The 23,967-nt window shown below is 44.5% G+C and overlaps 1 protein-coding gene across 2 annotated transcripts in view; it reads right to left on the bottom strand.

Annotated features, from left to right (window-relative positions):
• CRACR2A (calcium release activated channel regulator 2A) overlaps window positions 1-23,967 on the bottom strand; it is a 103,839-nt gene that overhangs the window by 31,657 nt on the left and 48,215 nt on the right. For both annotated transcript variants that reach the window (XM_039520410.1, XM_039520411.1), the window contains exon 7: window positions 21,372-21,467. In XM_039520410.1, coding sequence (XP_039376344.1) covers window positions 21,372-21,467 — 96 coding nt within the window. The remainder of the gene's footprint in view (window positions 1-21,371; window positions 21,468-23,967) is intronic.

Raw genomic sequence — 23,967 nt, forward strand, 5'->3', positions numbered from 1 at the left:
TCCTTACACACACCTCACTAACTGGAGTGAGAGCCTTTTTATATCAGGTGTCCTGATTAGCTTTAATTAATTCTAGTAACTTCCCAATTGGCTACAGGTATCCTAATTAGCCTGCCTGCCTTAATTAGTTCTAGAAAGTTCCTGAGGGTTCTGGAATAGTCCCTGTTATCTTACCCAAGGAAAAGGGACCTGCTTAACCTGGAGCTAATGTATCTACCTTCGACCACTCTCTTGTAGCCATCTGGCCTGACTCTGTCACACAGGTACACAATATATAAGAATGACAGAGTAGGTTGCACTGGTGGGGGAGTGTCACTATATGTGAAAGAAATAATATAGTCAAATATAGTAAAAATCTTAAATGAAGCAAACTGTACCATAGAATCTCTATGGATAGGAGTTCCATGCTTAGATAAAAAAAATATAGCAGTAGGAATAAACTACTGACCACTTGACCAGGATGGTGATTGTGAAATGCTCAGGGAGATTAGAGTGGCTACTAAAACAGAAAACCCAGTAATAATGGGGGATTTCAGCTACCCACAGATTGACTGGGTACATGTTATCTCAGGACAGGATGCAGAGATAAATTTCTAGACACCATTAATAACTGCTTCTTGGAGCAGCTAACTTGGAACTCCCCAGGGGAGAGGCAAGTCTTGATTTAGTCCTAAGTGGTGCAAAGGATCTAGTCCAAAAGGTGAATATTGCTGAACTGCTTAGTAATAGCATCTATAATATCATTAAATTTAACATTCTCGGTGGGGAGAAATGTCAGAGAAATTCATCACATGAGCATTTAACTTCAAAAATGGGAACTACACAAAGTGAGGAAAGTAGTTAAATGGAAATTAAAAGGAATAGTCACAAGAGTGAAATGCCTGCAGCCTGCATGGAAACTATTTTTAAACATCATAATAAGGGCTCAAACTAAATATATGACAGTCCGCCCCCCAAATAAGAAGACCAAAAAAATGCCCCTGTGGCTAAACAGAGTAAAAGAGGAGGTTAGAAATAAAAAGGCCTCCTTTAAAAAGTAGATGTCATATCCTACTGAGGAAAATAGAAAGGAGCATAAACTCTGGCAAAGTCAAGTGTAAAAGTATAATTAGGCAGGCCAAAAAAGAATTTGAAGAACAACTAGCAAAAGCCACAAAAACTAAAGAGCAAAAATTTTTGAAGTACATCAGAAGCAGGAAACAATCAGTGGGGCCACTGAACAACTGAGGTGTTAAAGAAGCACTGAAGGAAGACAAGCCTATGGCAGAAAAGCTAAATGAATTATTTGCATCGGTCTTCACGCAGAGTATGTGAAGGAGATTCTCACACTATTTTTTTAGGTGACAAATCTGAGGAACTGTCCCAGATTGAGGTATTAATAGAAGTAGTTTGGGAATAAATTGACAAATTAAACAGTACTAAGTCACCAGGACCAGATGGTATTCACCCAAGAGTTCTGAAGGAACTCAAATATGAAACTGCAGAACTACTAATTGTAGTATGTAACGTATCACTTAAATTAGCCTGCGCACCAGATGACTGGAGGATAGCTTATATAATGTTGATTTTTTACAAAAGGCTCCAGATGCTCTCCTGGCAATTACAGACCGGTAAGACTAACTTCAGTACCAGTTGAATCTATAGTAATGAACAGAATTATCCGACACATAGATGAAAACGATATGTTGAGGAAGAGCCAGCACAGCTTCTGTAAGGGAAAATATGCCTCACCAATCTATTAGAATTCTCAGAGAGGTCAACAAGTAGGTGGACAAGAGTGATCCGGTTGATGCAGTTTACTTAGATTTTCAGAAAGCCTTGGACAAGGTCCCTCACCAAAGGCTCTTAAGCAAAGTAAGCAGTCATAGGATAAGAGGGAAGGTCTTCTCATGGATCAGTAACTGGTTAAAAGATAGGAAAGAAAGGGTAGGGATAAATGACAGTTTCACAATGGAAAGAGATAAATAGTGGGGTACCCCAAGAATCTTTACTGGGACTAGTGCTGTTCAATATATTCATAAAGGATCTGAAAAGAGGGGTAAATAGTGAGGTGGCAAAGTTTGCAGACAATGCTAAATTATTCAAAATAAAGCTGACTGTGAAGAGTTACAAGGGGATTTCACTAAACAGAGTGAGAAACAAAATGGCAGATGATATTCAGTGTTAATAAGTGCAAAATAATGCACATTGGAAAAAAATAATCCCAAATATACATACCAAACAATGAGTTCTAAATTAGTTGTTACCACTCAGGAAAGAGATCTTGGAATCATTGTGGATAGTTCTCTGAAAACATCTCTTGATTATGCAGCGCCAGTGAGAAATAGCTAATAGAATGTTAGGAACCATGAGTAAAGAAGTATATAATAAAACAGAAAATATCATAATGGCACTACATAAATCCAAGGTATGCCCACACTTTGATTATTGCTTGCAGTTCTTGTTACCCCACCTCAAAAAGGGTATATTAGAATTGGAAAAGGCAACAAAAATTATTAGGGGTATGGAATGGCTTCCATGTGAGGAGAGATTAAAAAGACTTGGACTACTGAGCTTAGAAAAGAGATGACTAAGGGGGTTATGACAGAGGTTTATAAAATAATGCCTGGTATGGAGAAAGTGAATAGAGACGTGTTATTTACTCCTTCATATAACACAAGAACCAAGGGTCACCTAATGAATCATAGAAATCTAGGACAGGACTAAGTATTATCTAGACCAGGGGTGGGCAAACTATGGCCCGTGGACCGGATCCAGCCAATCAGGGCTTTAGATTTGGCTCATGGGATTGCCAGCCCTGTGGCACCGCAGGCCCTGTGCCTCTCCCAAAAGTGGCTGGCACCATGTCCTTGTGGCCCCTGGGGAGGGGAAGCAGAGGGCTCCACTCACTACCCTCGCCTGCAGGCACCGCCCCCTGCAGCTCCCATTGGTCAGGAATGGGGAACTGTGGCCAATGGGAGCTTCGGGAGAGGTACCCACAGGCGAGGGTAGTGAGTGGAGCCCTCTGCTCCCCCTCCTCCAGGGGCCACAGGGACGTGGTGCCGGCCGCTTCCGGGAGCGGCGCAGGGCCAGAGCAGGCAGGCAGGGAGCCTGCCTTGGCCCCAGTGCATGCCGCTGCCATCCTGGAGCTGCCAGATCCCACAGCCCAAACGCCACCTGCACCCCACACCCCGACTCCCTGCCCTGAGCCCCCTGCCACACCGTGCCTGCGCCCTAACCTCCTGCCCTGATCCCTCTCCCACACTCCGTACCCCAACCCCTTTACCTGAGCCCCCTTGTATACCCCGCACCCCTCCTCTGCCCCAACCCCTTGCCCCATCGTACACCCTGCGCCCCCTCGTACACCCTGCACTCCCTCCCGCATCCCACCCCCTGCCCCAGAACTACATTCATGGCCCTGAATGCAATTTCCCCACCCAGATTGGCTCTCGGACCAAAAAGTTTGCCCACCCCTGACCTAGACCATCTTTGACAGGTGTTTGTCTAACTTCTTATTAAAAACCTTCAGTGATGGAGAGTCCACATCCTCCCTAGGTAATTTGTTCAAGAGCTTAACTACCCTGATAGTTAGAAAGTGTTTCCTAATATCTAACTTAAATCTCCCTTTCTACAGTTTATGTCCATTACTTCTTGTCCTGCCCTCAATCGTTAAGGAGAACAATTTATCACCCTCCTCTTTATAACAAACTTTTACATACTTGAAGACAATTATGTCCCACCTTTGTCTTCTCTGGTCCAAACTAAACAAACCCATTTTTTAAAATCTTTCCTGGCAGGTTATGTGTTCTACACCTTTAATCACTTTTGTTGCTCTCTGTACTTTCTCCAATTTGTCCATTTTTTCTGAAGTGTGGTGCCCAGAAGTGGACACAGTACTCCAGTTAATGCCTTATCAGTGCTGAGTAAAGCAAAAGAATTACTTCTTGTGTCTTGCTTACAACACTCCCAATTATACATCCCAGAACAATGTTCACTTTTTTTTGCAACAGCATTACATTGATGACCCATATTTAGTTTGTGATCCACTATAACTCCCAGATCCCTTTCTGCAGTACTCCTTCCTAAACAGTCATTTCCCATTTTATATTTATGCAATTGATAATTTCTTCCTAAGTGTAGTAGTTTGCATTTGTCTTATTGAATTTCATCCTATTTATTTCACACCATGTCTCCAGTTTGTTAAGATCATTTGGAATTCTAATTCTGCCTTCCAATGTGCTTGTAACCCCTCCCAGCTTGATATAGTCTGAAAATGTTGTAAGAGTACTCTCTGTGTCACTTAAATAATTGATGATGATATTAATAAGACCCAGGACAGATCCCTACAGGAACCCACTTGATATGCTCTTTGAGGCAATTGTGAACCATTGATAACTACTCTCCGAGTACTTGTTTCCAGCCAGTTATGAACCCACTTTATAGTAGGTTCATCAAGGCTATATTCCTCTAATTTGTTTATGGGACGGTCATGTGAGACAGTATCAAAAGTTTTACTTAGAGATAGCAATTAATAGGCAGCAGATTTAAAACAAACAGCAGCAAGTACATCTTCACACAACACACAGTCAACTGTGAAACTTATTGCCAAGGGATGTTGTGAAGGCCAAAAATATAACAGGGTTCACAAAAAAATTAGATAAGTTCCTGGAGGATAGGTCCATCAATGGATATTAGTCAAGATGGTCAGAGATGCAACCACATGCTCTGAGTACCCCTAAACCTCTTGCACTGTTCTGTTCATTCCCTCTGAAGCATCTGGCACTAGCAACTGTTGGAAGACAATACTGGGCTAGATGGACCATTGGTCTGACCAAGTATGGCCAGTTTTGTGTTCTTATGTTCTCTCAGGGAGATGAGCAGTTTTGGCAGAGTTAGCAGAATAGCATGATAAAGGAATTTTAGAAATGCTCATACCCTTTCTTTCCTGACACAGGTCCATTTCCACCTAGAAAAATTAGGCTTGTGTAAAAGGTATTGTCTGGGTGAACAGCTGAAATTTATTTCCTCTCCTTCATATTCCCACCAAGTAATTGCACATGTGGTCCCATTTGTGGATGGTGCAGTCAGATCCTTGCCTTAATTAATTGCTTCTGTACCAGAGCTCTGGTGAGAAGTTAAAGGAACACCATTCCCTTTCTATGGTGCATAGTGCCCTGTCCCATTCAAAATGCATCAAGAGCCTGGATTTTCAGAAGTACTGAGCACTCACAGCTCCCACTGAAGTCCACAGCAACTCAGCTACTGTGAAAAATCAGGACCAAATACATTTCATTTGCTGGTCTGTCCTTTCCTGTTAGGGATACAGAATAGGGTATCTCTGCACTGTCATCGTTGCGGTCAGTAATAAAGTAATTGCATTTGTCTCTGAGCATGCAGTCCTGGCTGTGGAGTGTCTGCTTGTCTGCTTGTATTATTGGCTCTCTACCAGGTGTTCAGGTATTACAAGGCTGGGCAGATCTATAAATAGAATAGTTAGGGTTTTGGCATATGGTTTTGGGTAGCCTGACCCACAGCAGTGTCCTGTCCCATGTAAAATGTAACATTTCCAGTGCACATAGACTATCAGGGTGGGGAGGGACCTCAGGAGGTCATCTAGTCCAACCCCCTGCTCAAAGTAGAACCAATCCCCAGACTGATTTTTACCCCAGTTGTCTAAATGGCCCCCTCAAGGATTGAGCTCACAACTCTGGGTTTAGCAGGCCAATGCTCAAACTACTGAGCTATCCCCCCCTTGCACATGCACAAGAGTGCAAGTTTCAGATTTGCTTTCCATGAGATTCTTGCAAGTAAAGCAAGACTGTGTGACTGTTCACATCCCTGCACAGAGGGCAAGCACAAGGCCTATTCAACACGTCAATCAGGGGTGGCTTTACCAAGGGTACATGGATTCAATTGCACCCACAGAAATGATGAAACCCAGAGGCCAAACCTGAGTGGCGCTGTGACCCCATGCGCCAGGTCACAAAACCTGGAGTGGGGAGCCGGGCCCAGCCCTGCGAGACAGGAGCCGCTGCTGTGGAGTGAAAGTGGAGCAGGCAGCGGGTGGGGAGAAAGCTCACTCTCTAGCCCCTCTTCCTCCCCGTCCCAGCATTCCTGCCACACTGGGCCAGGATTAGGAATCCAGTGCCAGGGCAAATGGTGCTGCTCAGAGTGATCAGTGCTCTGCTTGACTCCAGTAGAATACACCCATTGAACTGGGAGGTTACATCTGTCCCTGACTGAAATCCCATGAAAGTGGGACTGGGGTGAATTTCACCCAAAGAGCAAACAGGAAAGAAACACAAGCACAGCCCAAGCAAACTCACTGGCACATTTGCGTGAATACTCACGGATAATGTTTTGCCATATTCGCTCAGCTCTGCTTGTGAATTGAATCGCAATCAGAACTGGCTCTTGTCTCAGTAGAGGAAAGGCTACACATAGTGGTTCTCAACCTATTCACCAGTGTGGGCTGCATATGCAGCTCTCTATGTGTTATGTGGGCTGTATACACACAATATATATACTACCTGTATGACCCTGAGGATCTTACATGGGCTGCAGCTGTGTGCTGATTGGGTCATGAGCCGCTCACGGACTGTGGGTTGAGAACCACTGGGCTGCGGCATTAATCACTGTGCCTCTCACCAAACACCCCAACATGATAGAAAGATGTGTATTAACTTGGTGGGTAGAATTGGTTTTGATTAAAAATGACATTGCTGGATTACAGGCAAAAATGTAATCATGGAAAATCAAGACTGCAAAAAAGTGAGATTCCAACAGCAATGGTAACTCACATTGCTAACATTAATTTGGCTGCACTGAGCATCTTGCATACTTTTTTACATTTTATAATATAACAATGGTGATATAACAACTAGGAAGCAGGAATAGATAATACTGAATGCCAGTGTTACAGGTAGCACAGGTAGCTCAAAACTTTCTTTTATAAGACCCTGTTTTCAGTTGCTTATAATTTTGCCAAACTTAAATATGGAACAAAGATCAGTTAAGATTACTGGTGGAACTTTAACTTTTGCATTTCCTAAAATTTTGTGATTTTAATTATACAATCGTAACACTGCACTAAAGTAAGGGCTTGGTTTTGTTTGAGGTTTGGTTGGGTGTTTTTAATGTAAATTCATGTTTTACGCAAATAAAGAGAGGGAGAACATTTTTCCTGTAGTTAACAGTTTGAGCATTTGAATGTTCAAAATTGAGCTTGAACATTCACACCCCATTGAGATGAATGTAATGGAGGTTATTGTTATATTGACTGTGCTGTATTTCTAGAATGAGAAAACACAGAGGGCCTGGAATACTCTAAGTGGGGGTGCTGGAACAGGCGGGGCCAGAGGGCCATGGCCCTCCCACTTTTTACTGGCCACAAGGGTGAGCAATGGGGGGGGCGGAGAGGGGTGAGTGGGGTGGGGGCCTGGTGGGGAAGGGGCATTGCGAGGGCGGGGGCTAAGGAGAATGGGCAGCATGAGGGTGGGGCCTCAGGGAGAAGGGGCTGTGTGAGGAAGGGGCCTCAGGGAGAAGGGGCTGTGTGAGGAAGGGGCCTCAGGGAGAAGGGGCAGCATGAGGGCGGGGGCTCAACTCCACCAGAGAGGTCCTTTGGGGCCATCTGCCTGTCCCAAGTCAGGGTAAAGGAGGAGGGTTGGGCGTGGGGCTAGCAACTCCACCCCGTAAAAAAAAAAATCAACTTGCTACAGAAATGCCAACAATAGAGTTAACAGAGACTTTTAGCCTGGAAAAAGAAGGGTCTTCAACTCGAAGACGCATGACGCTGGGTGGTGAAATCCGCGAGGAAGCCACTAAGCTGATCACCCTTCTTACAACCAGGAGGATTACCATCGGCACATGGAACGTGAGGACCATGTACGAGTCAGGAAAGACGGCGCAGGTTGCAGCAGAGATGAGGAGCAACAACCTGACCCTACTAGGCATTAGCGAGACAAGATGGACGCAAGCTGGACAGAGACAACTGTTGACAGGAGAGCTGTTGCTGTATTCAGGACATGAAGAGAGCGACGCACCCCATACACAGGGAGTAGGCTTCATGTTGTCCAAGCAGGCACAGAGAGCACTGATTGGTTGGGAGGCACATGGTCCCAGGATCATCACAGCATCCTTCAGAACTAAAATGAAGAGGATAAAGATGAATGTTGTTCAGTGCTACGCTCCAACCAATGACAGTGAAGAGGAGGACAAAGACTACTTTTACAACAGACTCCAGAAAATATTAGAGACTCTCCCAGACAAAGATATTACCATCTTTATGGGAGACTTTAATGCCAAAATTGGACCTGATAACACAGGATACGAACAAGTCATGGGGACCCACGCTCTGGGAGAGATGAATGAGAATGGAGAGAGATTTGTGGATCTGTGTGCACTTAACAACCTGGTCATAGGAGGCAGCATCTTTCCTCACAAGCGGATCCACAAAAGTACCTGGGTATCGCCAGCAGGCATGACAGAAAACCAAATCGACCATGTCTGCATTAGCAAGAAGTTCAGAAGATCCTTGCAGGACCTTAGAGTTAGAAGAGGAGCAGACGCGGCGTCCGACCATCACTTAGTGGTGACCAGATTGAAGCTGAAGCTGAAGAAGAACTGGATAGACACGTCAGACAGAAGAGCGAAGTACAACGTCAGCCTTCTGAAGGACCATAAGACCAAGGAAGATTTTGGATTGATGCTGAAGAATAAGTTTTCAGTACTACAGGATCGGTCTGAGGAAGAGGAAGACAGTGTACTCAACAGATGGCAGAAAGTGAGAGAGACACTTAGGTCAGCATGCCAGGAAGTGCTTGGAATTAAGAAACACCAGCAGAAAGAGTGGATCACAGCAGAGACCTTGACTAAGATAGAAGACAGAAAGAAGAAGAAGGCAGCAGTCAACAACAGCAGGACTAGAGCAGCAAAGGCCAAAGCTCAAAAAGAGTATGCTGAAGCCCACAGAGCAGTGAAGAGGAATATTAGGAAGGATAAGAGAGATTATGTGGATGGACTGGCAGCAGAAGCAGAGCAGGCAGCATACAGCGGTAACATGAAACAGCTGTACGATACTACCAAGTGACTGTCTGGAAAGTTCAGCAAGCCAGAAAGTCCCGTTAAAGACAAGCAGGGAAAGTCTATAACAGGAATAGAACAACAGATGAACAGATGGGCGAAGCACTTTGAGGAACTCCTGAACAGACCAGCACCACCAAATCCACCAGACATCGACCCAGCTAACAAGGACCTCCCAATCAATTGCGATAAACCAACCAGAGACGAGATCAGAAAAGCCATCACCATGATGAAGAACAGGAAGGCGGCTGGACCTGACGATATCCCAGCAGAGGCCCTGAAAGCAGACCTGGATGCTTCAGTGGAAATGCTGTACCCCCTCTTTGAGAAGATATGGGAAGAAGTGATTCCGGCTGACTGGAAAGAGGGATATCTCATCAAAATCCCCAAGAAAGGAGATCTCAGCAACTGTGCCAACTACAGAGGAATCACACTCCTGTCGGTGCCAGGGAAGGTCTTCAACCGAGTCCTCTTAGAGAGAATGAAGGATGCCGTCGATCCACAGTTACGAGATGAACAGGCAGGTTTCCGGCAGAACAGATCATGCACGGACCAGATAGCAACACTCCGCATCATAGTCGAGCAGTCTATGGAGTGGAACTCCTCGTTGTACATCAACTTTGTTGACTATGAGAAAGCGTTCGATAGCGTGGATCGAGAGACCCTCTGGAAGCTTCTTTGGCACTATGGCATCCCAGCAAAGCTGGTCAACTTGATCAAGAACTCATACGACGGCATACACTGTAGAGTGATCCATGGAGGGCAGCTCACAAACAGCTTCCAGGTGCGAACCGGAGTCAGACAAGGATGCTTGTTGTCACCACTTCTCTTTCTCCTCGTCATCGATTGGATTATGAAGACATCCACTTACGAGCGTAGGAACGGAATCCAGTGGACATTGTGCACCCAGCTTGATGACCTGGACTTTGCCGACGACCTTGCACTCCTTTCGCACAGTAAACAGCAGATGCAAGAGAAGACCATCGTAGTGGCAGCCACGTCATCACAGGTTGGCCTCAACATCCACAAGGACAGGACCAAGATTCCATCAGCAACGACCCAGTCACACTGAATGGACGCCCCCTGGAAGAAGTGCAGTCCTTCACCTACCTAGGTAGCATCATCGACCAGCAGGGTGGCACAGACGCAGACATCAAAGTAAGGATTGGTAAGGCAAGAGCAGCCTTCTTACAGCTCAAGAACATCTGGAGCTCCAGAGAGTTGTCTTTGGCAATAAAGATTCAACTGTTCAACTCCAACGTGAAATCAGTCCTACTATATGGAGCTGAAACCTGGAGGACAACCAAAACAACCACCAGGAAGATCCAGACCTTCATTAATAGCTGCCTCAGAAGGATTCTCCAGATCCACTGGCGAGACACCATCAGTAACATCCACCTCTTGGAGAGGACCCGTCAACTCCCAGCAGAGGAAGAAATTAGAAGGAGAAGGTGGAGCTGGATAGGACATACACTACGCAAGCAGCCAACCAACATCACTAGACAGGCACTGCGGTGGAACCCCCAAGGCAAGCGGAAAAGAGGCCGTCCAAGAAATACCTGGCGACGCGACCTTCAGGCTAAAAAAAAATGGGCTATACCTGGAACCAGCTAGAGCGAATGGCCCAGGATAGAGGACTCTGGAGATCTGTGGCTGGCGGCCCATACCCCGATTGGGGTGACGGGCATGAGTGAGTGAGTGAGTGAGGGCGGGGGCTCGGGGAGAAGGAGTGGTGTGGGGGTGGGGCGTACGGGGAAGGGGCAGTGTGGGGGCAGTGTCCTTAGGGGATGGAGTGGCATGGGGGTAGGGGCCCCAGTTCAGGCTCTGGTAGCCCCCTACACTTTTAGGAAGCTTCCGCTGCTCCTGACTCTAAGTATATAAGAGCTACCATACTGGGTCTGACCATGGTCCACTTTACCCAGTGTCCTGTCTCTAACAGTGGCCTGTACTGGAGCTTCAGGGACAGCATACAGAACAGGCCAATTATGGGGTGATCCACCCATCTTCCACTCCCTGCTTCTGGTGGTCAGAGGTTTGGAGTCACCCCAAACAGGACTACATCATTAACCATCTTGGCTAATTCTATCCTCCATGAAATTATCTAGTCCTTTTTCGAAGCCTGGTATACTTTTGGCCCTCATAAGGCAATGAGTTCCACGGTTTAGTTATGCATTGTATGAAAAACACATCTCACAAACTGCTTTGCACCATTTCAGAGATGCAAAACAGTGGTAAACCCACTATAACTGGCTGGTTAAACTGGGGCTTTGACTGCTTTGCATTATCAGAGTAGCAAAAAGGAGCCAGAATTCATCCGTGAATCTGGCCTAGAAACTTACTTTTTTTAAAATGAAACATTAAAATTTGCAGAATATTGAAGAATGTGGAAAAAACTGCTGAAAGACTGCAAAATTGTGGCGTCCAAGGTCCCCCCCAACATACACACCAGCAGTGGTCTCCCATCCTCAATGTTAAAGCATTTTTCTTTCTTTCAGGAGACAACATAAATAAGGCTGAGGTGTGGTGTTTAATGCCTGTTTTGCTTCAGTCTTTACATTGTGACCAGACAAGGGAGAAGGAACAACAAAAGGACAGGAACGCAAGCCAAAACAGGGAAAGAACAGGTTAAAGAATATTCAGATGAGTTAGATGTATTCAAGTCAGCAGGGCCCAATGACATATACCCTAGGACACCTAAGGAACTAACTGAAGCATCTTGGAACAGTTAGCAATGATTTTTGAGAACTCATGGAGGATTTGTGAGTCCCAGAGGACTGAAGAAGGGCAAACATAGTACCGTCTTTAAAAAGGGGAACAAAGAGGACCTGGGGAATTATGAACCTGTCTGCCTAACTTCAATACCTGAAATGATACTGGAACAAATTATTAAACAATCAAGCTGTAACCACCTAGAGGATAACAGATAATATGTAATAGCCAACATGAATTTGTCATGAATAAATCATGCCAAACCAACCTAATTTCCTTCTTTGACAGTGTTATTGGTCTAGTGGATGTGGGGTGGGAAGCTGTAGACATGATATATCTTGATTTTAGTAAGGCTTTTGACACAGCTCCACGTGACAGTCTCATAAGCAAACTAGTGGTTGAAAGACTGAACTCAAACAGCAGTTGTCAATGGTTCCCTGTCAAACTTGGAAGATGTATCTAGTGGGATCCTGCAGAGGTCAGTCCTGGCTCCCGTACTATTTGATATTTTCATTAATGACTTGGATAATGGAATGTAGAGTATGCTTATAAAAGATGGCAAGGGTTGCTAGCACTGTGGAGGACAGAATTATAATTCAAAATCACCTTGAAAAATTAGAGAATTGATCTGATTTCGGCAAGATAAATTCAATAAAGACAAATGCAAAGTACTACACTTAGATAGTAAACATCAAAAGCACAGCTACAATATGGGAAATAACTGGTTAGGCAACAGTACAGCTGAAAAGGAGCTGTGACGGGGTGGGGGTGTTATAGCGGATCACACACAGTCAACAATGTGATGCAGTTCAGAAAAAGGCTAATATCATTCTGGGGTGTATTAACAAGAGTGTCATATGTAAGACACAGGAGCTTACAGTCCCTTTCTACTCAGATCGGAGAGGCCTGTGTCCATTTCTGAGCACCACACTTTGAGGAGGATGTAGACAAATTGGAGAGAGTGCAGAGGAGAGTGACAAAAATGATAAAGGGTTTAGAAAACCTGATCTGTGAGGGAAGGTTAAAAATGGGTATGTTTAGTTTTGAGAAAGGAAGACTGAGGGGGAGCTGATAGTCTTTGCATATATTAAAGGCTGTTATAAAGGGGACAGTGATCAGTTGTTCTCCACATCTGCTGAAGGTAGGACAAGAAGTAATGGACTTAATCTGCAGCAAAAGGTTAGAGTTAGGTTTGATATTAGGAAAAACTTTATAACTATAAGGGTAGTTAAGCCCTGGAATAGGCTTCCAAGGGAGGTTGTGGAATCCCCATCACAGGAGATTTTCAAGAACAGGTTAGGCAAACACCTGTCAGGGATGGTCTAGGTTTACTTGTTCCTGCCTCAGTGCAAGGGGCTGGTCTACGTGAGCTCTTGAGGTTCCTTCCAGCCCTACGTTTTTATGATTCTGTGTTTTAATAAGACACTTTTTTTCATGCAAATTGTCTCCATACGAAAAGCTTGAGAATAGCAAAAGCTTCAAGCAGAGCTCAAGCATAGAGAATCTCAGTGCCAAAAGGTGAATATGTGAGGAAGTTATGACCATCTGAAAACAAAAGTTTACAATGGTAATTGGTTTGGAAACTTACTTATAGCAGGTACTATGGAGCACCCACTATAATACTGTAGTAACACAGGTACTAATCTTGGACATGATTACTAGCGGGCATGGCACAACTATGAGTACAGAGTGATTCAGTTCAAATTTTGCATGGTAGTAAATGGGTCAATCGGACATGATCAGACTGAGAAGTGAGTATGTCACAGAAATGTGTAGCTTTATGCTAACACAGTAACACAAGCAGCAAAGAGTCCTGTGGCACCTTATAGACTAACAGACGTATTGGAGCATGCATTCATCCAACGAAGTGGGTATTCACCCACGAAAGCTCATGCTCCAGTACGTCTGTTAGTCTATAAGGTGCCACAGGACTCTTTGCTGCTTTTACAGATCCATACTAACACGGCTACCCCTCCGATACTTGACAGTAACACAAATTATTTACATGACCCTGGCAAAGTGTTGGCCAGACATTGGACTAGAAACTTCTAATTAGGCAAGTTTTCCAGTTGGTGGAAGGAATTTTTGGGTCAGAGTCTCAGCTGTTGTAAATCAGTGTAGGTCCAATGAAGTCAGGGTTCACTGGAGCTGAGAATCTGGTCCACCATAAATCCTGCTGTTACTCCAGCTAAGACTTAACTGGAAGGTATCCTCAAGGCAAAATGAGACCTAGCTTCAGCAAATGTTGGAACCCTGCCCCACAAACAGTTCTCCTATAATTGCCTCCCAAACACACACAGCGGCTGACATTTCCCTCCTTCTGAACTCAGAATCCCCTTCATTTCCTTCTTCCTCCCTAATCACAACCCCCTCATAAGAACATAAGAAAGGCCGTACCGGGTCAGACCAAAGGTCCATCTAGCCCAGTATCTGTCTACCGACAGTGGCCAATGCCAGGTGCCCCAGAGGGAGTGAACCTAACAGGCAATGATCAAGTGATCTCTCTCCTGCCATCCATCTCCATCCTCTGACGAACAGAGGCTAGGTACACCATTCTTACCCATCCTGGCTAATAGCCATTTATGGACTTAGCCACCATGAATTTATCCAGTCCCCTTTTAAACATTGTTATAGTCCTAGCCTTCACAACCTCCTCAGGTAAGGAGTTCCACAAGTTGACTGTGCGCTGCGTGAAGAAGAACTTTCTTTTATTTGTTTTAAACCTGCTGCCTATTAATTTCATTTGGTGACCCCTAGTTCTTGTATTATGGGAATAAGTAAATAACTTTTCCTTATCCACTTTCTCAACATCACTCATGATTTTATATACCTCTATCATGTCCCCCCTTAGTTTTCTCTTTTCCAAGCTGAAGAGTCCTAGCCTCTTTAATCTTTCCTCGTATGGGACCCTCTCTAAACCCCTAATCATTTTAGTTGCCCTTTTCTGAACCGTTTCTAGTGCTAGAATATCTTTTTTGAGGTGAGGAGACCACATCTGTACACAGTATTCGAGATGTGGGCGTACCATGGATTTATATAAGGGCAATAATATATTCTCAGTCTTATTCTCTATCCCCTTTTTAATGATTCCTAACATCCTGTTTGCTTTTTTGACCGCCTCTGCACACTGCGTGGACATCTTCAGAGAACTATCCACGATGACTCCAAGATCTTTTTCCTGACTCGTTGTAGCTAAATTAGCCCCCATCATGTAGTATGTATAGTTGGGGTTATTTTTTCCAATGTGCATTACTTTACATTTATCCACATTAAATTTAATTTGCCATTTTGTTGCCCAATCACTTAGTTTTGTGAGATCTTTTTGAAGTTCTTCACAATCTGCTTTGGTCTTAACTATCTTGAGAAGTTTAGTATCATCTGCAAACTCTTATTCCTCTTATTCCTTATCCAGCCCCAACTTACCCTCCTGTATACCTAACCCAGGGGTAGGCAACCTTTCCAAAGTGTGTGCCGAGTCTTCATTTATTTACTCTAATTTAAGGTTTCGCGTGCCAGTAATTCTTTTTAATGTTTTTAGAAGGTGTCTTTCTATAAGTCTATAATATATAACTAAACTATTGTTGTATGTAAAGTGAATAAGATTTTTAAAATGTTTAAGATGTTTAATTAAATTAAAATGCAGAGCCCCCGGACCGGTGGCCAGGACCCGGGCAGTGTGAGTGCCACTGAAAATCAGCTCGTGTGCTGCCTTCGGCACGCATGCCATAGGTTACCTACCCCGACCTAATCAGATCCATACATGCCTTCCCCTTCCCAGCCTAGACCTCCACGTAACCCTCCATCCAACCCCCACCCCCCACAGGGCAGAAACTCAGCTACCCTTTATCCCAAGCACTGATCCCAGCTACCTTCTTCTCCCAGTGCAAGACTTCTGCTGGGCCATAGTACAGTACTGTGCTGCCCCCCCATATAAACACACATTAGCCAGGCAGGCCCAGCAGTTTCTATGCTGAGCCCCCGCTGCCTACTTTTTGAAATGCCAGCCTGCTATGGATTTGGGGGTATTACAGATAACACCCCTGAATTATGCAGGATGGGAGCATGCTGACAATTCAAGAAGGTGGCAGCTGGCAGAAGGGACTGAGCCGAAGAATCTATTGGCTTGCAGTGGCTCACTGTCCCTGAAGCATGATCTTGGACCTACATTTGCAAGGAGATAGGCCCCTCTGTATCTACAGAGCCACACTCTGTTGGCCTCTGGGTTCCCTGTCAGCACAAGTTTGGATCAGCATTTAATCCACCCTTGTCCATAGACAGCAGCTCTGACAAGTGATCCCTAAGGGAGCCTCCATCTAGCTGAGTCAGTAGGAGCAGCCCTGAGCATTTCTTGGCTGGCAGTTTCTTTTCACATATTTTACAATCCCTCACACTACAGGGAAAAAAAATGTAAGAACAACTTCACCTAATTAATGCAGTTTGGAAAAGGGAATTTGTATTATTCTCAAGAGGTTCTTTCATAATCCAGCAAGGATGTTGTAATTAAATAAAGGCCTGGTCTACACTACGCGTTTATACCGAATTTAGCAGTGTTAAACCGAATTAACCCTGCACCCGTCCACACAACGAAGCCCTTTGTTTCGATATAAAGGGCTCTTAATACCGATATCTGTACTCTCCGACGAGAGTAGCGCTGAAATTGGTATTGCCATGTCGGATTAGGGTTAGTGTGTCCGCAATTCGACGGTATTGGCCTCCGGGCGCTATCCCACAGTGCACCATTGTGACCGCTCTGGACAGCAATCTGAACTCGGATGCACTGGCCAGGTAGACAGGAAAAGCCCCGCGAACTTTTGAATTTCATTTCCTGTTTGCACAGCGTGGAGCGCTGATCAGCATGGACTGTACGGGAGATACTGGATCTGATCGCTTTATGGGGAGACAAATCTGTTCTACCAGAGCTCCGTTCCAGAAGACGAAATGCCAAAGCATTTGAAAAAATCTCCAGACAGAGGCCACAGCAGGGACTCAACACAGTGCTGCGTGACAAGCGTAACGGAAAGCCAAAGAATCAAATGGACGCTCATGGAGGCAGGGAGGGGGGACTGAGGACTCCAGCTATCCCACAGTCCCCGCAGTCTCCGAAAAGCATTTGCATTCTTGGCTGAGCTTCCAATGCCTGAAGGGTCAAAAACATTGTCCCAGGTGGTTCAGGGTATATGTCATCAATTTACCCCCCTCTCCCCCCCCGTGAAAGAAAAAGGAAAAAAATTGTTTCTCGCCTTTTTTCAGTGTCACTGTATGTCTACTGCATGCTGCTGGTAGACACAGTGCTGCGGCGCTGAACAGCAGCATCCCCTCCCCTTCCTTTCCTGATGGAAGACGGTACAAAATGGTTGAAAACCGTCCTCATCATCCCGTGAGTGCTCCTGGCTGGCCTCGGTGAGGTCAACCAGGGGCGCCTGGGCAAAAATGGGAATGACTCCCAGTCATTCCCTTCTTTAAGCTTCTCCTGGAGAGGCAGATGGTGCAAAAGGCTTGGTAACCATCCTCATCATAGCAGCTGAAGGCTGAGCTCCTCCCTCCATCCCCTTTCATGTCTAATGGAGATTCTGTACTGCCTGGACTATCATAGCAGCTGGAGGCTGCCTTCCCCTCATTTTATCTCACTAAAAAGTCAGTGTTTCTTATTCCTGCATTCTTTAATACTTCATCACACAAATGGGGGGACACTGCCACAGTAGCCCAGGAGGGGTGTGGGAGGAGGGAAGCAACGGGTGGGGTTGTTGTAGGGGCACCCCCTAGAATGGCATGCAGCTCATCATTTCTGCAGGATGTCTGGGGCTCTGACACGGAGCGGCTGTGCTCTCTGGTTCTCTAGTAGACTTGCCCCATATTCTAGGCAGGACTGACTCTATTTTTAGACAAAACATAAAGAAGGGAATGACCTGGGGAGTCATTCCCATTTTTGTCCATGTGCCCCCGGCCGACCTCAGTGAGGCCAGCCAGGAGCATCCATGACAGCAGCAGATGGTACAAAAGGACTGGTAACCGTCATTGCCAATTTCTAAAGCAGCAGATGGTGCAATAGGGCTGGTAACCGTCTCTGCTACCTTGCAAAGGCAAATGAATGCTGCTGTGTAGCAGTGCAGTACCGCGTCTGTCAGCAGCATCCAGTACACATACGGTGACAGTGACAAAAGGCTAAACAGGCTCCATGGTTGCCATGCTATGGCGTCTGCCAGGGCAATCCAGGGAAAAAGGGCGCTAAATGATTGTCTGCCCTTGCTTTCACGGAGGAAGGATTGAGTGATGACATTTACCCAGAATCACCCGCGACACTGTTTTTGCCCCATCATGCATTGGGATCTCAACCCAGAATTCCAATGGGCGGAGGAGGATAGCTACCCACAGTGCAACGCTTCGGAAATCGACGCTAGCCTCGGTACATGGATGCACACCGCCGAATTAATGTGCTTAGTGCAGCCGCGTGCAGTCGACTTTATACAATCTGTTTTAAAAAAACGGTTTCTGTAAAATCGGAATAATCCCGTAGTGTAGACATACCCAAAGTTACCATCACTCATTCAAAAAATAAATGTAATTGGCAAAAAAGTCCATTTCAATTTAAGAGGAAGAGAGAAGGAATTTGACTAAGGCACAAATTAAACACTGAGGGCTTGATTTGAATTACACCAATGCCGATGTAAATCAGGAGAAACTCGACAAAATCATGGACGTTATAGCATTATAAAAACAGGTGTAAGGAAGAAGGAGAATTGGGCCCCAAATGCTGGACATGAGGAAAGAGATAAATGTGAACATTAAGCTCTGTACTGACTGCACTGAATTATGCTGTTGGGTGGAAAAATCTGAGTAGACTACTCAGCTGGAGAGCAGTCACATATTATAATTTAGGCTGGCAAAGGGCACCACTCAGCTGTTAAAATGACAAAGGTTTCAAGTGCAGTTTATTATCTGACTAAATATGCCTTTCAGTGACAATAAAAATAAAAGAAGAAAATCCTGTCTATCCAGGGCTGGCTTCTTTTCAACAGCATGCCCATAAAAATAAAAGGGGCATTTGGATTTTATAGTAGTGAATAAATCCTATCCTTCGACAGCCTGGTTCTTGGACTGGTATGTGTGTGTATAAAACTGTCATTTCAGGTTCCTCAGTTAGTTGTTGGGGTCAAAATCATGACGTCCCTACTCAGACAAAACTTCCACTGAAGTCACTGTAAATTTTGTCTCAGTAAGCAAGGATTAAAATCCAAGTATAAAGATTTCAAGTTTGCCCAGGCTCTTACACCAAACAGTTTAGAAGTCAAATATATAGACGAAGACACAGCTAAAGGCTTTCGAAGAACAACCTTTGTGTAACTCATTGATAATGGATGTCTAAATCTGCTTGAAAAGCAAAAGATAGCAAAGATTAAAATAAAACCATTATAAAATGATGAGTAATAATATCTTACATATATAGTCAGTTGCATCCTGAAAGAACCCAAAATGCTTTATAAGCCTACACACACAGAGAGAGAGATAGAAACAGTTCATTTAATCCACTGCTGAAATACAATTACCTCTTGGGTGGAATGTGGCAGATATTTAGCATGCAGCACTGCACAACAGGCTGCAACAGGCAATGGAGAAAAATATTACAATTTGTAGTAATAGGGTATGTTTACATTGCAAAGAAAAACCTGTGGCAGCAAGTCTCAAAGCCCAGATCAATTGACTCGGGGCTGCGGGGCTAAAAATAGCAGTGTAGACATTCCGAGCCTGGTTTTGGATCCTGGGCTCCAACCTGAGTGGGAATATCTACACTCCTGTTTATAATGCTGCAGCCCAAGTCCCATGAGAGTCAATTGACCCAGGCTCTGAGACTCCGTGTTGCAGGTTTTTCTTTGCAGGGTAGACTTATCCAAAGGTAATTACCATCAGTTGGCTGTTTGGTGACATATGAAATAAAATGATTGTCTTAGTTCAGTTCCCTAGGGGGCAGGTCTCCACATCACACATAAAAATGCACTATCACAACTAGCAAACTAAAAACCCAGTTATATCTCTGGTACCCAGGTGCAACTCCCATTGACTTCAATGGGAGTTGGATCGACTCCTTAGAGGAGAATCCAAACACTGCATAACCAGTGGAGACTGAACTTCTCTCGCTCCTCTCTAGAATGGACCTTCAGGTCAGCACTGCCAGAGAGAGATGGTTATATTTACTCTGTAGTTAAATAGAGGAGATTTATCTCCAGAGCTGTCAGTCTCAGGCCTTTCACCAGCAGTGAATTCACTTTTTAAATTGTATTAAATCCGCCCCCCTGGATATAGCTTGCAGGGATTTATGGCAATTTTACAGAATATAAGTACTGTGCTTCCCCAGACTGTGGAACAAATTACAGCAGGCACTGATATGGAAACATGACAGGCTGATGAGAACTGTGAGCATCATTGCATTCTCACCTATGTGCGTGTAAATCGGGGCTCTCCAGTGGAGATACGCTGCCATAAAACTGACATATGACTGAAAAGAATCAGGTCCACTGGGTTTAGAAGAGACTATTTAAAGTTTATGGCACTGATTCTCCAGTACAGTCCAGGAGCACTTGGAGCAATCTGGAGTGGAGGTGTGCACCGATAGCTTTAAGATACCGTAGTAGTCTCCAGATTGCATGCCATCCAGGCACTAGTGTAATCCCTGGCATAAATTAAAGCAGCAGGAATCTGTTACATCTGCACAGCACCCATCTAACATAGTGGAAAATCAGGCCCATTGTTTTTATGATGCCTTATGAGAGAAATCACTTATTTTAGAAAGCAGAGGACAATGGGTAAAATTTTCAAAAGCACGTACGTAAGTGATCTGGGAGCCTAAATCCTATTTTCAAAAGTGATTTAGGGGCCTACCTCCATGACACTTAGGCTGCTAAGGGACAGATTTTTAAAGGCGTTTAGACAGATAGGTGGCATTTTTGAAAATTCTACTAAATGCTTATCTGCCTAGGTCACTTTTGAAATTGAGAGATGGATGCTTTTGAAAGTTTTACCCTGTATGTTTATATAACATAGCAACTATTAATATTGTATTATCGCTTTATAAGGAGATGTAAGTGCTGTTCCATAAAAAAATCAATCAAGAGAATATATAAATTATGACATGATGGAAACATGACATATGGTTGGAAGGTGAAGCTAGACAACTTCAGATTGGAAATAAGGTGTAAATTGCTAACAGTGAGCATAATTAACCATTGGAACAATTTACCAAGGTCGTGGTGGATTCTGCATCACTGCCAATTTTTACATCAAGACCGGATGTCTTTCTAAAATATATGCTCTAGGAATTACTTTGGGGAAGTTCTACAACCTGTGTTATACAGGAAGTCAGATTAGTTTTTCTCAATGGTGCCTTGTGGCCTTGGAATCTATGAGCCTCTATGAATTTATAAAGGACTTCAGTGTGGAACTGCAGCTTTCATGGTGACCAATCACTTCAAATGGCTTTTATTTTAAAAAAAATTCTCTGAGTTGAAATATTGCTAAATATATGAAGGAAAGAAGAGAAATTATGAAGGAAAATCACAGGGGCAAATCAAAATTATCTACAGTTCTCTCTGTATAATGCTGTTAAATACCCTTTTCTGTTTTTGAACCAGTTGTTCCAGCTCCTGTTCTTTTGAAATGAGTTTATGTTCCAGTGCTTGACTGCGGGACTGAAACCTCTCTGTATCCTGCAAAATCAAAAGACATGAACATTAAGCAAAAAGGCAGGGTCTTCATCATCAGGGCAGCATGGTCCAGAGTACAGGGCATGGGACTAGGAGTCAGATTTGGAAATAAGGGGTAGATAACAGTAAGGGTTACTAACCAATGGAACAGGTTACCTAAGGATGTGGTGAATTCTCCATCACTTAGGAGGCCAGATCCTCAGCTGGTGTAAATTGGCATAGCTCCATTGACATCAATGACTGAAGTTAGTGCATCTATGCTGAGTTACACCAGCACAGTTTCTGACCCACACAGGAGGTAAAATTTTCAGAAGTGCTTAAGGGACATATGTTAAGCCCCATTTTCAAAAGTGATTTAGGCACATCTGAGCCTGTATCTGTGAGACTTAGGAGTCTATGTCACTTTTGAAAATGGGTCTAAAACTGCTAAATTGCTTCCATGTGTTTGAAAAGTTTACCCTGGATGTCTTTCTAAAGGATTTCCTGTAGTTCAGCCACAAGTTACTGAGCTCAGTACAGGTATTACTGGGTGAAATTCTATGGCCTTTCTTATGCAGGCTATCACAAATGGTGCCTTCTAGCTTTAAAATCTATCACTTGCAATCAGGAGCAGCTCCACAGAAGTTAACAGAAGTGGTGTAAAATTGATGTAAGTGAGAAGAGAGTTAGGCCCCGGGTGTTTACAAACCTCTCAGTTACTGCAGTGGCCCCACAAACAGGTGGTTACCCAAATATTCTATAACAGCATTTGAATAAATGAGAACCCCTCCTTCTCTCATTAGGATTTACTCCTTGGGACAGATTCTCAGATGGTGTAAACAGAGGCGGATTAGGGGTTTGTGGTGCCCTGGGCCAAAGGAATCGGGGACCCCTCCCCACCCCTTCCACCTGCAATCCTCCCCCCGCTAGTGGTGGATTAATCACTGGGCCAACAGGCCAGGGCCCCTGGGGGTCCCTGAAAATGGGTGCCCCCGTGCCCAGACCTGCTCCACCCAGTGCTCCTGCTAAGGAGTGGTGGAAGCCCCCACACTCTGACCCCGCTCTCTGCAGTAGTGTTGGGGAGGGATGAAGAGGATGTGGGGGGACCTACAAGCTTGCTTTGGCCCAGGGCCCAACAAACCCCATATCCGCCACTGCCCGCTGCCCTCAGCGCTCCTGCGGGGAGTGGGGTCAGGGCATGGGGACTTCCCCTGTTCCGTCAGGAGCGCTGGGTGGGTGGGGGGAGTGGGGCAAGCCCCTGTGCCCTGACCCTGTTCCTTGGCAAGAACACTGGATGGGTGGGCAGAGCAGGTCTGGGTGTGGGGGTGCCCATTTTTCGGGGGCCCCCCAATTGGCCAGGGCCCCTGGGCACAAGCCCCATTGGCCCAGCGGCTAATCCACCACTGGGTGTAAATTATCAGAGCTCCAGTGGCTGAGAATCTGCTCCCTTAGTTCTTCAGGAAAATTCCTTTAAAGAGCGATCAAACCTCCCTCAAGGGGGTGGGTGCAGGAACACTGAAATGTTCCCCCACTACTCCTCTCACTCCTAACAATACATTTAATGAGGCAATTTAATATACATTAACTGGCTTCTTATTCAGAAAAATACATATCCAAATGAGTAAGACATAATAACCATTCCTCTAACACAGTCCTTAATCAGCAGGGTACCAAATGTCTTAAATAGCAACAGTTTGTACTTATTTGCCTTCTTAACCATTTCTTTTTATGTATTTTTCAAACGCTATGCTCCTCCTGAGACAGGCAATCATTTTCTTTTTCATATGGCACCCGTATGTCTCTGCATTCTGTAGGGCCTTTGTGAACTTTTGCTTTAGGGAAAGAACTTAAAACTCCAAACACCAAAAAATAAATTAGTCACACGAAGAAATAACACTTCTTGAGTGGCTGTGGCTGCTGACTAACTTTTAAAGAGCTAAACTGAGGTTTACCTGGCAACCTACAAAGGCCTGTGATAGGGATTAATAATGGAATTGATTATGCTACCTTAATGATAATGTTAATTACCAGTTACTGGTAATATAGTTTCTTATAGGTTAGAATCTTTACATCTTATTTTTGGATCTACAGTATAATTTAAATAGTGGCACTCTTTTTATTGGAGCATACAAACCAATCTTTTGCATATCAACCTTCATTGTAAAAGACAATGCATTTTACAACTTTTCAAATGCTACACAACTCTATACAAGGAGATCATTTGACCCAACATTGAGATTCACCCAGCTCTGGAGTGGAACACAGCTGCTGTGTAAGGATCTAATCCAATACCCAATGAAGTCAGTGGAAAGATTCCCACTGTTGATAGTGGGACCTAACTGTGCAAAATACACACTAAACAACAGTTTAGGGCAGGAAGTAAAGAAAAATGTATCCAGTTGAAACTACAGGGCAACTTTTAGACAATGTGTGACATACATGGCATTGCTCTGTATTTCTGAATACTGTGTTTGCCAGATTATTGGGATGTTTACTGTATTGGTTTAATCCAATAGGGATCTGT

The sequence above is a fragment of the Mauremys reevesii genome, linkage group 1 (genome assembly GCF_016161935.1).
Source record: "Mauremys reevesii isolate NIE-2019 linkage group 1, ASM1616193v1, whole genome shotgun sequence".
Classification (NCBI taxonomy): domain Eukaryota; kingdom Metazoa; phylum Chordata; order Testudines; family Geoemydidae; genus Mauremys; species Mauremys reevesii.